The 18,169-nt window shown below is 46.5% G+C and overlaps 1 protein-coding gene across 1 annotated transcript; it reads left to right on the top strand.

Moving 5' to 3' along the window:
* Nucleotides 1–9,372: 9,372 nt before the first annotated feature.
* Nucleotides 9,373–9,720, top strand: LOC114489087 (reactive oxygen species modulator 1-like). Its single transcript, XM_036015595.1, has one exon. The coding sequence runs from the start codon at nucleotides 9,409–9,411 to the stop codon at nucleotides 9,634–9,636; it is 228 nt and encodes a 75-aa protein (XP_035871488.1). The 5' UTR covers nucleotides 9,373–9,408; the 3' UTR covers nucleotides 9,637–9,720.
* The last annotated feature ends 8,449 nt before the right edge of the window (nucleotides 9,721–18,169 follow it).

The raw sequence follows: 18,169 nt of genomic DNA, 5'->3' as shown, positions 1-18,169 counted from the left end.
AATGTATATAAAGTCATTTAAGGGCTGAATAAAAATAAGACTCAGAGGAGAAGCTAGAAGCCTCACCCCTCCCCATACACACAGTTTTTGACCACCAGGGCTTGACTCGGCTGGCCCTCCCCCTTAACCCTCCCAAAGGGCAGTACCCGGACCTATCATGTCAAGTTGCCTGAAACGCCAAACCATCTAAGATATAAATGGATTTTGTCATTATGGAACAAAAATAATTGTGTAAGAAAAAAAATAATTGTGCAAGGATACCCGATTTCACCACCGGTATTTAAACATTGCACTGGAAGTTCTAGTCAGAGCTCCTCAAAAAGAAAAAGAAATAAAAAGAAGTCAAGTTGGAATAGAAGTAAAAATATCCGTATTTCACAGACAACATGATTCTGTGTATAGGATATCCTCAAGAAAGCCCCTAGAGCCAAGAAACTCAGCAAGGTCACGGGTTACAGAAACAACGTGCCGAAATCAGTTGTATTTCTACCCACCTGCAATGAACAATCTCAGAAAGGAAATGAGGGAAGCAATCCTATTTACAATACCATCCGAATTAATAAAATACCTAGGAATAAACTTTATTTTTAAAAGATTTTATTTATTTCTTTTTTTTAAAGACTTTATTTATTTCTTTTTAGAGAGGGAAGGGAGGGAGAAAGAGAGAGAGAGAGAAACATCAATGTGTGGTTGCTGGGGGTTATGGCCTGCAACCCAGGCATGTACCCTGGCTGGGAATTGAACCTGCGACACTTTGGTTCTCAGCCTGCGCTCAATCCACTGAGCTACGCCAGCCAGGGCTAGATTTTATTTATTTCTATTCAGAGAGATGAAAAGGGAGAAAGACAGGGAGAGAAACATCCATATGTGAGAGAAACAATAACTTGACTTTCACATGCCCCCAACTGGGGACCTGGCCCACAACCCAGGCATGTGCCCTGACTGGGAATCAAACTGGTGACCTTTTGGTTCACAGGCCAGCACACAACCCACTGAGTCACACCAGCTAGGTGTGCCATTAAGGGGAACACATTTGACTGTAGCCATTTAACTTGGAGGTTCGGATTCGCAGACAATAAAAACCCCAAGTTAAAGTGAATAGCTAGCCTGGGCTGGATTGAGCATGGGCTGCTAACCAAAGTGTCACAGGTTCGATTCCCAGCCAGGGTACGTGCCTGGGTTGCAGGCCAGAACCCCCAGCAACCGCACATTGATGTTTCTCTCTCTATCTATCTATCTATCTCCCTCTCTTCCCTCTCTAAAAATAAATAAATAAAATCTTTTTTAAAAAGTGAATAGCTAAGCACATTATTAAGCGAGAGCAAACCAAAGGCAAGAATCAAGAATATACATCACCAGAGGGGAAATCACCAACACCTGAACATAGACGCCAGGGAACCCCGGAGATGCATTTGGGGTCCGCCTGGGGAAGTTCCAAGCGAAGTGTCCTTCCCTTGGGTGATTCCAAAGCCTCACTTTGGGGGCTCTGCTTAAATATGTTTTAGACACAAGTAGCTACAGGCACCAAGGCCTTTCATGACTTACCTAACCAACAGGTCCCTCTGGAGAAGGACCAGTTCTCCCGGAAAGAACAATTAAAGATCAAAGATACTGACCTCCTGGAAAGAAGGGCCAGTTCTCCCTGGGAGAGAGCATGCCTATATTTCACCCTTACAATAAAGGTCACAGCTCGGGCATAAACAGGGAGGATTCTCAGTAAAATTTAACCAAGGAGGTGAAAAGACTTATACAAGACCTGTACATGATTGAAGACTAGAAAGCATTGCTGAAAAAAGTTAAAGGAGGCCTAAATAAATGGAAAACAACCCACAATGAGATGTCAGTACCACCCAAAGCAATCTACAGATTCAGTACAATCCCTATCAAAATTCCAGTAAGATTTTTTGCAGAAATGGAAAAGCTGATCCTCAAATTCATATGGAATTGCAAGGGACCATGAATAGCTAAACTCATCTGGATAAAGAAGAACAAGATTGAAAAACTCACACGTCCCAGTTTTGAAACTTAGTGCACAGTTACAGTAATCAGCCCTGGTTGGTTATTCAGCGGTTGGTCCACAGGCTGGCACCCAGTGGACTGAGTGCCAGTTTGTGAAACAAAGGGTCACCAGTTCAATTACCAGCCAGGGCACATGCCTGAGTTGTGGGCCAGGCACCCAGTGCAGGGCATGGGAGAAGCAACCACACATAGATGTTTTTCTCCCTCTCTTTCTCCCTCCCCTCCATACTCTCTAAAAGTAAATTTAAACATCTTTTTTAAAATTATAGTAATCAAAACCATGTGGTACTGACATAAAGATAGACATATATACCAATGGAACAGAATTGAGAGTCCAGAAATAAACTCATACATCTACAGCAAATCTGGACTCAGGAGAGTGCTGGCCACCAAATGGGTCTTTTGTTGTTGTTAAAGATTTCATTAATTTATTTATTTTTAATGATTTTATTTACCTATTTTTAGGGGAGAAGGGAGGGAGAAAGAAAGGGAGAGAAATATCAATGTGTGGTTGCCCCACTGGGGACCTGGCCCACAACCCAGGCATGTGCCCTAACTGGGAATCAAACCAGTGACCCCTTGCTTCACAAGTCAACACTCAATCCACTGAGCTACACCAGCCAGGCTATTTATTTATTTAGAGATAGGGGAAAGGAGAGAGAAAGAGAAGGAGAGAAACATCAATGTGCAAGAGAAACATTGCACATTGCCTCTCCTACATGCCCCATCAGAGGACCTGGCCAACAGCCAACAACCCAGGCATATGCCCCTGGCTGGGGATCAAACCAACAACTTTTCAGTTCGCAGGCTGGCACTATATCTACTGAGGCATACCAGCCAGGGCTGAATGGGTCTTTAAATTACTGTACTCTACTACAGTTAGAGTTGCTTGGTCAAAGATCAGGGAAATGAGGTCAAATACCTTTTGTATAGGCTTCTGTACTTTACATAATAAAGATGCAGGATTAAAAGGAAATAGATTGATGGCCCAGAGAAAAGGGAATTTACCTGTGGTAGAGAGCAGAAGCTCAGAAGAGAGGTACTGGGAAAATCAGGATGCCATGGCCGCTGTGAGCATGGTCAGGGTTCCCACAGCCCCTTCAGCCCTGGGGGATTGTCCTCCTTACCCAGCTGAGGGAGCCAAATAAGGTGAGCCTGAGCTGGTCTCTCCATCCCAGCTCATCTGGGAACCAAATTCAGGAGAGGACACGCCCCTGCCAGGTCAGGGCAGTATCCTTTGTGAAGACTTCCAGTGGGAGTAGGGCCAGCCCACTGGGTATTATTGGGCATATACTCCGTTCTCTACATTGGATCTGTTAAACTGGAAAACCTCAAATCCTTCTTAAAGGGATGACCTTACTAAAATGACTGACTTAGTTACATCAATTTTTGCCACCCTCCATCCCAGTTGGGCAGACATACAAGCCTTACTGAATATTTTACTTATAGGAGATGAGCAGAGGTTGGTATTGGATAAGGCAAATGAAGAGGCTTGGAAGCGGCACCAAGAAAATCCAGATGGGACTCCCAACCCTACTAAGGCAATACCTTTAACCAAACCCAACTGGGACCCTAATGGGAATGGCCTTCCTCTCTTAGAGCATTATAAGAGGTCCTCTTTGAGGGACTGAAGAAAGGAGTCCCAAAGCAGAAAAGTCTGAATATGGAACAGGCAGTGCTACAAAGGCCCACTGAGGACCCCTCTGACTTTCTCGAAAGAACGTATGAGGCCTATAGAAAATATACTGGTTTGGATCAACAAGTCCCTGAAAATACTAGAAGGGTAAGTATGACCTTTCTCTGTCAAAGTGCACCAGACATCAGAAAGAAACTTCAGGAGTTGGAGGGAGGAATAGGCATGAATCCTTCTCAGTCAGTAGACATTGCCTTCAAAGTTTATAATAGCAGAGAACAGAAGAAGGCCCACGTGGCCACTGTTTTCTTGGAACAAGCCTCAGCGAAATTCCATTGGTGGGCAAGGGGCACTCCCCCCTGCCCCCCCCCCATCTAAAACTCTTGCCACTGATCAATGCACATATTGCAGAGGAAAGGGGGCCTGGAGAAAGGAGTGCTCCAAGCGAGGGGGCTGGAGGTCAGGGTCTGAGAACTCGAGAGTTATGGTGGGAAAGGAAATAGCTCTGATAATGAATGATGGGGCCCAGAGGTTCAGTGATTACAGCAATGCATTAAAGTCACCCCCTAACAACCTCAGGTAAAATAGTGGAGCCCTAGCTGGTATGGCTCAGTGGATTGAGTGCCGGCCTGTGAAGCAAAAGCTTGCTGGTTCTATATCCAGTAGGGGCACATGCCTGGGCTGCAGTCCAGGTTCTCGTATGGGGTGTGTGAGAGGCAATTATTGATGTATCCCTCCAGCACCAACGTTTCTCTCCCTTTTTCTCCCTCCCTTCCCCTCTCTCTAAAAATAAATAAATAAAATATCTTTTTAAATTAACAGTAGGGGTAGAAACTGTAGGCTCTTTGATACTGGAGTGACATATTCCATGGTCAATAGGCCTCTAACTGAGTCCTTGTGGCAGGAACTGGAAGTGGATCTTCCAGAAGCCCTGAAAGCCAGTTTTCCGTGAAGCCGTTAGAATATGCTGTGGGAGATACAGTTGTAACTCATAACATTTTTACATATTCCTGAGTGGCCACTTCCTCTTCTGGGAAGGGACTTGCTGTCACAACACTGTGCTCAGATCACTTTCTCTCCAGGAGAACAGCAGCTCCACCTCCAGGTCCCCCCAGAGCACACCTCGCAGCTCCTTATGAAACCATGGAGAAAGGAGAAAAGCGACCCTGGCCAGAAGATGTTGAGAAGCAGGCAAACCCCATGGTGTGGGCTGCTGGAAGGCCAGAGAGGGCTAAGCGAGCCTCCCTGTTAAAGCTGACCTCAAACCAAAGGTGGAACTCCCAATTAGAGGCAGTATACCTCGCAAAAAGAGACCCTAGAAGGAGTACACACAATAACTCAGAAGTTTCAGGAATATGGACTTATTCAGCCCCGCCGCTCCCCGTACAATACACCCTTATTGTCCATATAGAAACCCCACTCGAATGAGTATCAATGTTTACAAGATTAAAGGGCCATAAATGACATTGTACAGGACACTCACCCCATTGTCCCAAATCCTTGTACCCTAGTGAACAGTATATACCGAGGCACAGCCTCTGGTTTTCAGTACTGGACTTAATAGATGCCTTCTTCTGCATTCTGGCTGGCCAAGGCTCTCAGCCGTTGTTTGCTTTCCAACGACAGGACTGGAATCTCGGGTCAAGACTCAGTACTGCTGGACAGTCTTACCACAAGGGTTCAAGAACTCCCCATGATTTTTGGGGAGACCCTGAGCCAGGACTTAAGGGACCTAAAATTAGAAGGAAGAATTCTGTTACAATATGTAGGTGACCTCTTAATTACTGGGACATCATTTCAGCAATGTTTAACTAACACTGTATAACTACCTTCAACCACCTGGCACCTTGTGGCTATAAAATATCAGCGCAGAAGGCCCAGATGTGCCAATAAGCCATAAGGTCTCTTAAGGATTCTTGCTTGAATCTGGCAAAAAGTGTCTTACTGGAAACAGAAAAGAAAGCATAAGTTTCTGAAATATTTTATTTGCTTACTTTTAGAGAGAGGGGGAGGAAGGGAGAAAGAGAGGGAGAAAAACAGCAGAAAGAAAGGAAAGAAACATCAATGTGTGAGATTATCATCACACACACACACACCCAGGGACCTGGCCCAGAACCCTTGCATGTGCCCTGATCAGGAACCAAACGTGATTTTTTGGGTTGCAGGCCAGTGCTCAGTTCACTGAGCCACGCCAGCCATGACAAGGAACCCTAATTTAAGTGAGAGTTCCTGATACCAGGAAGCAGCTGAGAAGATTCCCAAGAATGGCTGGCTACTGCTGCGTTCAGATTCCAAAATTTGAGCTTATTGCTAAACCACTGTATGAAGGTCTGAAAGGACCAGAATATAGCCCTTTCGAATGGAAGAAGGAGTGCACTCAGACTTTTGAGTCAGATCTCTAGCTGATTTAATATCTACCTGGCTTGTCTTCTGTGCTCTTACGGGAGTCGGTATCAACTGCTAGCTAGCTCAGCCCCAGACAGAAGAGCAATTGACATAGGTCAGGAAGGGCTCTCCAATGCCCAGCCTAACCCCCACAGGGGGCTCCCTAGCAGGAAATAGGCTCGAGTCTCCTAAATACTCCAGGTCCCTGAGAAGAGAGAAAGTGTTCAGGGCCACCCCTCTCACACTCTCTAAGTAGCCTCAAGTACTCAGGGGGAGAACACAGTTTTGCAGTCAACCTGTCCTGAGTTCAAAGCCTGGTTTAAACCCTTATTGGCTATATGATTGGGATTCATTTGAATGTCATTTTTCTTCTCCCCAAAATGGAGATAAGTTGACAGCAATGTCCCAGCGATGACAGGCCATGTCGGCTTTTGGCTGCATCCTAATCATTGGGTAGAGTACAGTTTAAGCGCTTGTATTTTGTGGTCTCCATTAAGAGGCCACACCTGAGTCCTCCTCTAGGAGACCTTCCCGCACTGGGTCACATGTCTCCCTGTGGCCCGGCCTCTCCCCAGTCACAACTCGATCACTAAATATGAACAGTGCCTGAGTCCTTACCTATCTTCTCCACTATGTGGAATTTTTTGAGGACAGAGACGTCTTTAATATTGTCACCCAGATGACAGCACAGGGTTTGCCCCAACAATAAACTTGCATGAAATTAATTTTGATGTTTTTTATAACATAACCAAGAGCAGAGAAGTAGTCTAACGACCCTTCCGTGTAACTCACCAAGCTTTCACAATCGTCAACATTTTGTCCTTCTGATTTTATTAAACTACTCGCCTTTCTTCCCCCCATACCAGCCACCACACCCTTTCTTTGCTGGAATGTTTTAAATCAAACCCCCATATATGAATATCATTAGATCCACAAACACTTCAGAATGTCTTTCTAATAGATAAGAAATTTTTTAATGCAACACAAAATAAACAGTAATTACTTTGATATTCTTTTTTTAAAGATTTTATTTATTTATTTTTAGAGAGTGAAGGGAGGGGGAGAGAGAGAGAGAGAGAGATGCACCAATGTGCGGTTGCTGGGGGCCATGGCCTGCAGCTCAGGCATGTGCCCTGACTGGGAATCGAACCTGCGACACTTTGGTTCGCAGCCTGCACTCAATCCACTGAGCTACGCCAGCCAGGGCTTCTTTGATATTCTGTAATGCCCAGTCCATGTTCAAATTTCCTGGATTGTCTCAAAATAGTATTTTGCAATTAGTTTATTTAAATCAGTATCCAAATCAGGTCCATACATTGCATTCAGCTGGACGTGAGTTTTAAATTTAACCGAACAGAAGAAGGAGACAAGAAAGTCCACCCAGTGAAAATGCAGATCAGTGCAGCCATTATGGAAGAGAAATATGGAGGGTCCTCAAAAAATTAACTGCCTTATGACCTAGTGATTTCACTACTGGGTATATATCTGAAGAAACCCAAAACACTGATTAGGAAGAATATAAGCACCCCTATGTTCAGTGCAGTGTCATTTACAATAGCCAAGATATGGAAGCAAATCAAGTGCCCCTCAGTAGATAAGTAGATAAAGATGCGGTTCATATATATGCTGGACTATTACTTGGCCATAAAAAAAATGAAATCTGCCCTGGCTGGCATAGCTCAGTGGATTGAGTGTGGGCTGCGAACCAAAGGATCGCAGGTTCGATTCCCAGTCAGGGCACATGCCTGGGTTGTGGGCCAGGTCCACAGTGGGGGCCACATGAGAGGCAACCACACATTGATGTTTCTCTCTCTCTCTTTCTCCCTCCCTTACCATCTCTAAAATATAAATAAATAAAATATTTAAAAATATATTAAAAAATGAAATCTTACTATTTGCCACGGTATGGATGGACCCAAAGGGTATTATGCTAAGTGAAGTAAATCAGACAGAGAAAGACAAACACCACATGATTTCATTATATGTGGACTCTATAGAGCAGAATAAATGAATAAACAAATAGGAACAGACACACAGATACAGAAAACAGACTAATGGGCGGCAGAGGGGAGGGTGTCTGGCAGGCTGGGTGAAAAAGACGAAGGGAGTAAAAACTACAAATTTGTAGTCATGAAATAGTCCCAGGGAAGTCAAGTACAGCACAGGGAATACAGTCAATAATATTGTAATAACCATGTATGGAGCCAGGTGAGTGCTCGAATATTGGGGGAAACACTTTGTAAAGTGTATGATTGTCTAACCACTATACTATACACCTGAAACTAATACAAAGTAATATTGAATGTAAACTGTAAATTTTTTTAAGAAAGCCTATCTAGATGTCAGAAAGGAGGTGCAATGGAATTGGTTAAATAGGGATTTTGGTTAACAGAGAAGGAAGGGAAGAGCACACAGGTGCAGGGAACAGCGCGTGCGAAGGCGTGGCACTGACAGAGACCCAGTCACATTTAGGAAGTGCAAGCGTTCGTGCAGGGGCTAAGCGTGGAGAAAGCAACGCGATGTGGCTAGAGAAGTGACCTGGGTCCAGATAGTAAAGGTCCTTCCATGCCCTGATGAGTCAACAGTGTCCTTGATCAGAGTAGGTGGATCAGACCTGATTTTTAGACAACTTATCTGCAGCGGGAGGGTCCTTTGTGGATGGGGACCTCAGCAATGGAGACCCCGGGAGGAAAAACCTGGGCAACGGATGAGCAGAGGCAGGCCACAGGCCACAGTCCATGGCAATGAAGGTGGAGAAGTAGGTTTGGAAAATGTCTGGAGTCTGCACGTTTTGTTTACTGACGTTAGATGTGAGTGGTGAGAGGTTCAGAGTTTCACTAAGATGCAGAGAGAGAGTTTAGGAGGTGGAGCAGGATGGGGTGAGTATACGGAAAGGAAAAGAGGTTGACTGAGCGAATAGAAGGTGCACAAGAGACGGGGATTGCTAAAAGATGGAGCATGACCCCACCGCAGGGGCCATTGGTAAGAGTGTCTGAAGCCCAGTAGAGAGGCTGGGCTGGGCTGGGCTGGACCGTGCTGGACCCTGCTGAGTCACATTAAGAGCCAGACCCCTCACCATTCATTCACCATTCAAAGTTACTTACTGAGCATGCAGTAGGCACTAGGAATGTAGAAGTGGATGGACAAAATGGACAAAATCCCTGTCCTCCTGGAACTGAGTTTCTAGGTGGAGTAAGAATGCACTAAGCAAATCAAATGTATGGAAGTTGAGCAAGGAAGGAAAGCAAAGCATGGGGGAAGCTGCAGTGTTAAATGCAGTGGTCGGAGAAGGCCTCACTGGTAAGGTGATGCCTGAAAAGAAACTAGAAGGAGGTGAGACGTAGACCTGAGCTACTGAGGCTGCGAGTGAGATGCCGGTGGCAGTGGGTCTCTACAGGCAGTCCCAGCCAAGTTGCTTCGACCAGGTGAAGGTGGGCTTTGTGATGGGTTGCCCCGTGGGCACGGCTGCCGGGGCGCTCTTCGGTGCCTTTTCCTGTCTCAGGATTGGACTGCGGGGTTGGGAGCGTGGTATCGGGAAAACCACGATGCAGAGTGGCGGCACCTTTGGCACATTCATGGCTATCGGGATGGACATCTGATGCTAATCAAGGCAACGGTTGTCCACTTCCACCCTGTCCCACCAGTCCCAACCCATGTGCTAAAATAAAAAGACTTTGAGTAAAGGAAAGAAAAAGAAACTAGAAGGAAGTAATAAGCAAGGTGCACGGCCATCTAGGGGAGGCACTGTCCGTAGACAGAGGCAGTGGACGGGGACTGAGCTACCCTCTCTGAGGCAGGTGCTCACCCTCCTTGTCTGAGGAACAGTGAGGAGGTCAGTATGACTGGACAAGAGGCTTTAAAGAGACAAAAGGAGGAAGAGGAGGATCGAGCGGTGTCAGGGCCTTGTAAAGACTTTGGCCTCTACTCCAAGTGTGACGGGAAACGTTAGTGGGCGGCAAACAGAGTACTTGCTCTCCACCTTCTCACCCTCTACCCGCTTCTCCCCCCGCCTCAGTGTATGGCTCTTCTGTGTGTCCCGCCTCTCACTGGAGTTGAGCCCTTTACCTTGCCCCACATGCAATTCAGGAGCTGAGCAAAACGTCATACACCTTCATGGAAGGCTCCAGAAGGAGCCGGAGGCCTGGGACCATAGACTAACATTTACAGCAACATGATTCACAATGAACGAAAGGCGGAAACAGCCCATCTGCCCACCCACCGGTAGGTGAGCGGGTCAGCCGGTGTGGTGTGTCCATGGAGTGGAATATTACTCAGCCTTAAAAAGGAAGGTAATTCTGATACATGCTGTAACAGAACCTCGAAAACATAGACCAGTTACAAAGAGACAATATTGTCTGATTCCGCTTATCCAAGGTGCCCAGAGCAGACAATGTCACAGAGACTAGAAGTACACAGGTGCACCCAGGGGCTGAGAGTGGAGAGTGGGGGGTGGGGAGTTACTGTTTAAGGGCAGAGTCTCTGTTTGGGTTGATGAAAAAGTTTTGGAAACTGAAAACTGTACTTGAACAATGATTGAAATTAAAAAAAAAGAAAAACAAACAAACAAACAAACAAAGTTTTGGAAACTGATAGTGATGACAATTGCACAGCATTGTGACTGAACTTGATGCCACTGAACCGTACCCTTAAAAAGGTTAAAACGGTAAATTTTATCTTATTTATATTTCACCTCAACTTTTAAAAAAAGAAAAAGAGATGGAGGTCCAGGCTGGCCTCTGCCTCTAGCTCCTCTCTGGCTAATCTCCCCCATGCAAATGAGGGTCCTACGGGTGCAGTTCGGGGGTGCATCCCAGAAGCCGTGAACCAAACCAGGGTGTCTCTTCCCAAGCAAGGAGCCTGGGACTAAGCGGGGCGGCGTGGAGACTGGAATATACGGTACCGTGCTGCCGTTCGCACTGAAAAGGGGAAAGATAGTATGTTGTTTGTCCCTGCAGTGTCTGTTTCTGGGAAAATACACAGAAAATTCAGAAACCTGGTAACGTGCGTGCCGGGGGAGCTGAGTGGCTGGGGAGGGGATGCAGTTGGGAAGGGAGAAACGCTTCACCCACAACCCGTACCTCTGAATTGCGTATATTGTGTACTCAAATAAGAATAAATACATTTCAAACAAATTCTATGGAACTTTTGGAAATACAGACGCAGGGCCCCACAGGCGATGTTCTGATTACTGACATCTGAGAGGCGTCATCAATTATACGCACTGGCACAACCGCAGCACGTCCGCGAACAGTATCGAACTCCGCCCTCCCAAAAGTTTCTTATCTCGGTTTGCAGGTGACTAACGCGACTCTCAGGCTCTCTCCACCCAGGCCCGGCCGGCGTGGTGGGGCGGTGGGGCGTGGGCACCGGCTGCGTTGCCTGCCCTGCCCCGGAGCCCCAGCCTCGCCCTCCTGCCGCGGCAGCTCTAAGCTCTCGGGCTCCCCTCGCAGGCGGGCGGTGGCCCTTTCCTCGGACGAGGCTGGGCGGGTACCAGACGGTTTGCAGAGTAAGGCCGCCTTAGGCTGGTGGACAGAGCCTGGACTTTGTAGGCCGTTGTGAGAGCAGGAGCGTGCGTGTGCGTGCGTGTGCACGCGTGTGTACGTCTCTGTGAGAAAAAGTGGGGGAAGGTCAGGTTAGTCTGTGTAATTGTGTGAGTGTGCTGTATGAGCATGTGCGCTTGTGGTGTGTGGCTTCTGTGTGTGTTACGGTGAGATGTGTGTGCACGGATGGAATTGGAAGTGTTTGTGTGAGTGTGCATGTGTGTGCATACATGCATATGCATTTGTCCCAGCCCTGGGCATGCACTGTCCTTGACTGTAGGGCTCTGGTGTCACCTCCTCTGTGAAGCCACCCTGATATACCCTATACCCACAAGGCAGTTTCTTAATGCTCCTTGTCTTGAAGACAACTCTGTCACCCCACCTGACACACTTTATGAAACCTAACTGCTAGCTTTCCTGTCTCTCCCTAAATGGGCGGGAACCTGACCTTGGTGAGCTCATAACTTCAGCGTCTGGCATGGGGCAGGGCCTGGGGTGGGGGCTGGCTCCATGCTTGAGTCTGTGACTATGTGTGTTTGACTTCGGGGGTGAGAAGCCCTGTGTGTGTGTGAGGATGGCAGAGTACCCGAGTTTGAGGATGGGCTGGGGGGTTGGGGAGAGATCTTATCCAAAAAGCTGAATTTACCCGTTGTCTTTCCCCCTCACACGCCTATGTTCAGGGCTGCCTGTCCCTGTAACGAAGCGCAAATGACCTCACAGGGTCGCTTGTGGACCCAGGGTCAGCCAGACTGCTTCTCCTGTTTGACCTGATTTCAGCCAAAGCTTCTGTTTCTCGGCTGGACAGGGCAGGGGGATGCTTTGGGGCACCAACCCCTGCTTCCTGTTGGCCACTTGATTCTTGAATCTCTGGGACTCTTGTCCTCCTAACTTTTCTAAAGTCAGTTCAAAATTGCCAGGCCAACCTTAAACATCCCATGTCCCCCTCTGACCTCCAAGCACAGGCACTGAGCCCCCAGTCCTGGAAGTCGATCAAGTTCCCTCTGGTGACAACTCTTGTCCATCTTTACTTGTTCTTTTTCTGTCCTTCCTTCTAGCTAACCTCTTTCTTCCCCAACCAGAGTCTGAGGTTTATCCCTGTCCCTTCCAACAAAATAGTCCCAAGAGGAAAGGAATGGAGCTCAGTGCTTACAGCCCAGGCTCTGGACCACACTCTCTGGGCCCAAATCCCAGCTCCACCACTGACAAGAGTTTTGGCCCTAGACAAGTGTGGCAGATAGGGCTCCATCAGGAAACCGAGGCGTCTCTCGATGTAGATGATTTGAAGAATATTTTACGACAGGATCTTATACAAAGGCCCAGGCAGGGTGCGTATAAAACATAAAGGTTCGTATATTATCCCAGGTGGGGTAGCAGTGGGCTTAGTTGCCTGCCACCCTCAGGGGCCCAGGGGATGGAGGGGGTGGAGAATGGTTTCTTGGGTCTGGAATGATAAAGACCCTGCCAGGAGCTGTGACCTGCAGCAACCCTGCAGGAGTGGGGAGCAGGTAGATGCCCAGACACCCCGCCCTCTGTCTCGTCTCCTGTTGGCGCCCTTCTCCACCAATCAAGCCCTACAGAAGCTACAGGGCAAGGCCCGCGGCCTCCCGACTCCAGAGCAGAGTGGAGAAGAGCAGAGAAAGGATCTGGAGTGACAACGCAAGATGCCCAGCTCACCCTGGTCGCCCCCATTCCTGCATCTGTAAAACAGGCTGTTGGTCCTACCTTCCTTCTAGGTCATCATGATGGTGAAGGGAGAGGATGTAACGAGGCACTGACGGACAGATCCAACGGTCCACCTATTGATTTTAATGATTAAACTGGCATCTCAAACTTCATCTGTGTAAAACTGAAACCTTGAATATTTTTCCCCATCAACCTACATCTTCCCTAGTCTGAGTGAGTGGCACTACCTTCTACCCAACTGTCAGGCCAGGCTCCTCAGTGCCATCCTTCAGGAGATGAAGGCCTCTGTCTCCTTCTCCCCACGTGTCTCTGTCGATCTGCCCTGTCTGCTCTTCAAAGTACGTCTCAAATCCGTCTTCCTTCCATCTCCACCGCCACTGTGCTAGTCCGTTAGCTCTCACCTAGATTATTCCTAAATCCCTCTCTGGTCTCTGTGTGCCCACGTTCTATGCTCCACCCACCAGCCAGAGGGATCTAGAGCAATAGCTGCGTCATATCACTCCGCTGGGTGAACCCAGTGCCCTCCAAGGCCCTGCTAAGTTTTCCACTTTCCCCAAAGACCATGCCCCTCCACTCCAGATGTATGACCTCATTTCAGCTTTCCCACTCCTTAGCAAAAAGCTTTTTCCTTCCTGAGAGCCTTGGCATATATTATTTACAACCCCTCAGAAAACTCTTTGCTCCAAATTTTTCCCACTGGTTCCTTCTCATCTTTCAAATTTCAGCTTAAATATGATCATTTTTTTTTAAATATGATCATTTCAAAGAGGCTCTCCCCCGGCTGGATAGCTCAGTCAGTTAGCACATCATCCCAGTACACCACAGTTGTGGGTTCAATCCCTGGTTGGGGCACATACCAGATGCAACCAATAAATACATAAATAAGTGGAATACCAAATCAGTGTTTCTCTCTATCTCCCTCTCTGTCCACTTCCTTCCTCTCTAAAATAAATTTTTAAAATCCTTTAGAAAAAATAGAGAGGTCACCCTGGCTGGTGAGGCGCAGTGGATTGAGTGCCACCCCGCAAACCTAAGGGTTGCTGGTTCAATTCCTAGCCTAGGGCACATGCCTGGGTTGCAAGCCAGGTCCCTATTAGCGAGGGAACCACACGCTGATACTTCTCTCCCTTTCTTTCTCCCTCCCTTCCCCTCTCTAAAAATAAATAAAATCTTTTTTAAAAATAAAAAAAATAGAGGTGGATTAACATGATGAAACTCAAGCCCCACACTGTTCCTGTTATAAATAAATAAACAAACAAACATTCCACTCCCTTTTCCCACAGGCTTCTTTCTTCCAGCGCCCTAATCAATTCCATTATAGCACTTACACATGTGTAGGTATACATTTATTTGTTTGATACTTGTTTATAGTCTGTCTCCTTATCATATAATAGATTCACAGAAGGACAAGGCCCTGTCTGTTTTGCTCACCACTGTATCCGCAGGACCTGAGGCAGAACAGGTGCTCGGTGGATATTGGAGAGTGGTCAGTGAGCAAATGGTAGTGAATGTTAGCGTGCTGTCAGAGACTTTCAAGAGAATCCTGCCACCATATCACAGTGCTTCCATCCTGCTCCTTCAGGCTCCAGGCCCTACCCTAAACCCTTTGTTTTGCAGATTCATCTAGGCTAACTTCAGTAAGTACAAAGAAAAAAGGGCCATATTCAGCAAAAAATATCTATTCAGCTTGATGACAAGACAATGTGAATGGATTGAAAATCTATCAGGATAGGTAAACACGGCTTGCCTCCTCATACAACCACATCAAAATTATAACTAAATTAGGCCCTGGCTGGTGTGGCTCAGTGGATTGAGTGCCAGCCTGAGAACCAAATGGTCATCTGTTCGATTCCCAGTCAGGGCACATGAGTGGGTTGTGGGTCAGGTCCCCATAGGGGGCGCTTGAGAGGCAACCAAACATTGATGTTTCTCTCCCTCTTTCTTCCTCCCTTCCCCTCTCTAAAAATAAATAAATAAAATCTTCAAAAAAAGAAAAAATATTTAACTACCATCACTCAGAATCTAGTTGAATGGAAGACTGACAACTATGGAATTAAAGAAACCACATCCACCCAGACTGGTAGGAGGGGTGGAGATGAGGAATGGGCTGGTCCCACAACCACATGTGGTAAACAAAAATTCAGGAGGGATATCGTGGGAGCGAGGAGTCCCAACCTCACACCAGGATTCCCAGCCCAGGATTCCAGTGCCAGGAAAATGAGTCACCATAACTTCTGGCTGCAGAAACCAGCCATGAGTCAGTGGAAGAAAACTTCTATAGTCCCAAGCATTTCCTCTTAAAGAATCCACACATGAACATGCTCAGACTCGTTCCTTCTGAACTCAGGCACCAGGGTAGCAGCTTGAAAGGCAACAGTGGCATACAGGGAGGAACTGAAGAATCTGGCATCCATGCTAGAGCTGGGAGACAGCTGTGACCCAGACAGAAAGGTGGGCAGAGGCCATTATTGTTCCTTTTCTGAACTGTGCTACCACGGAGCCACACAGCCAGCAGGCTGGTGCCGTATCTGAGACTCCATCAACCCGGCTAACACAGTTTGCCCCTCCGTGGAGATTCCCCTGAGGCTCCATCTCACCCAACTTACAGCTATTAACAGTGGCTTTTCCATATGAATGGCTAATCTTTTTTAAAGCTTTTTAAATTGTATTTTTTAATACAGTTAGGGAGAGAAAAAAGAGGGAGAGAAACATTGACGAGTGGTTGCCTCTTGTACACCCCCCAAAGGGGACCTGGCCTGAAACCCAGGCATGTGCCCTGACTGAGAATAGAACCAGCAATGCTTTGGTTTGCAGACCTGTGCTCAATCCACTGAGCTACACCAGCCAGGGAGTGAATGACTAGTCTTGACTCATGTTTCACAACTTCCTAAATCCTATCAAACAAGCAAAGCCAGCTTCAGTGAGCCCCACTGCCCTTACCATGTCAAGTGGCCCCAGTCATGGCACTAGCAGCAGCCAGCCTAGATTCACAGCTTGGCTTTCCTGGGAACCTCCAAGCCCAGCACGAGCAGCAGCCATCTCAGATGGCTTTATAGCTCAGGCAGGGTGTCCTGGGCAAAACACAGGTGGGGGTTGACTTTGGCCTGTACCACCTGAGACACCTCAGGGCCAACACACCCAGTGGACAGCTACAGACCACGTCAGAGCACTACCACCCTGCCCCTGCACAGCTGATCCTCCACAGAGGGCAGAGATTAATGATTAGTGGTCACAGTCAATCCTTGCAGGTGACTGCCCTCAGTAAATCCCTCCCATTGACTCGTCAACAGCAACCAAGTTTCAACTACAAGAGGAGGGTGTACTCAGCCCACATGAAGGGTGCACCTCAAGTACCCAGCCTGGGTGATAGGGAGGGCTGTGCCACTGGACCCCATAGGACACCTGCTACATTAGGCCATGCTACCAAGACAAGGAGTCAAAGCAGCTCCTACCTAATACATAGACACAAACACAGGGAGGCTGCCAAAATTGAGGAGACAAAGAAGTGTGGCCCAAATGAAAGAACAAGATCAAAAGTCTAAAAAAAACCCTAAATAAAATGGAGATAAACAATCTATGAGATGCTGAGTTCAAAACACTGGTTATGAGGATTCTGGAGGAAGTTAGTGAGGACCTCATTAAAAAAAATAGAGTCAGAAATGAAGGATACACTAATTGAAATAAAGAACAGTTTACAAGGAAACGATAGTAGAGTGGATGAAGCCAAGAATCCAATCAATGATTTGCAACATAAGGAATAAAAAAAATCAGACCAAGAAGAAAAAATAATCCAAAAATAATCCTAATTAGTGTAATTAGGATTACACTAATCCTAATGAGGATAGTGTAAGCAGCTTCTAGGACAACTTCAAGCATCCAAACTTTCATATCACAGAGGTGTCAGGAGGAGAAGAGAAATAGCAAGAAAGTGGAACTGTATTTGAAAAAATAAGGAAAGAAAACTTCCCTGATTTGGTGAAGGAAATAAACATGCAAGATTAGGAAGCACAAAGAGTCCCAAACAAAATAGACACAAAGAGGCCCACTCCAAGACACATCATAATTAAAATGCCAAAGGTTAAAGATAAAGAGAGGATCTTAAAAACTGCAAGAGAAAAAGCAGTTACTTACCTACAGGGGAAGTCCCCATAAGACTGTCAGCTGAGTTCTCAAAAGAAACTTTGCAGGCCAAAAGGGATTGGCAAGAAATATTCAAAGTCATGAAAAGCAAGGACCTACAGCCAAGATTGCTCTACCCAGCAAAGCTGTTATTTAGAATTGAAGGGCAGATAAAGAGCCTCCCAGACAAAAAAAAAATTGAAGGAATTCACCATCACCAAATCATTATTATATGAAATAGTAAAGGGATTTATTTAAGAAAGAAGATCAAAACTGTGAACAATAAATACATACATAGCTATCAACAATTGAATATGAAAAAAAAATTGAATACGAAGAGTGTTTTGATGGTTGCCAGATGAGAGGGGTTGTAGGGGAATGGGTGAAGATGCGAGGGGATTAAGAAGTACAAATTGGTCATTAAAATAGTTACAGGGATGTAAAGTACAGAGGAGGCAATATAGTCAATAATACTGCAATAACCGTGTATGGGGCCAGCAGGCTACGGGAAACACCAGGGAGACCACTTTGTAAAGTACATGATTGTCTGGCTACATGCTGTACACCTGAAACTAATACAAAGTAATGTTGAATGTAAGCTGTAATTGAAAAATTTAAAAAAAATTTAAAGATTTTATTTATTTATTTTTAGAGAGGGAAGGGAGGGAGAAAGAGAGAGAGAGAGAGAGAAACATCAATGTGCGGTTGCCGGGGACCGTGGCCTACAACCCAGGTATGTGCCCTGACTGGGAATCAAACCTGTGATGCTTTGGTTCGCAGCCCGTGCTCA

Source organism: Phyllostomus discolor, chromosome 14, assembly GCF_004126475.2.
Source record: "Phyllostomus discolor isolate MPI-MPIP mPhyDis1 chromosome 14, mPhyDis1.pri.v3, whole genome shotgun sequence".
Lineage (NCBI taxonomy): Eukaryota > Metazoa > Chordata > Mammalia > Chiroptera > Phyllostomidae > Phyllostomus > Phyllostomus discolor.
This window is presented reverse-complemented; position numbering and strand designations above follow the sequence as displayed.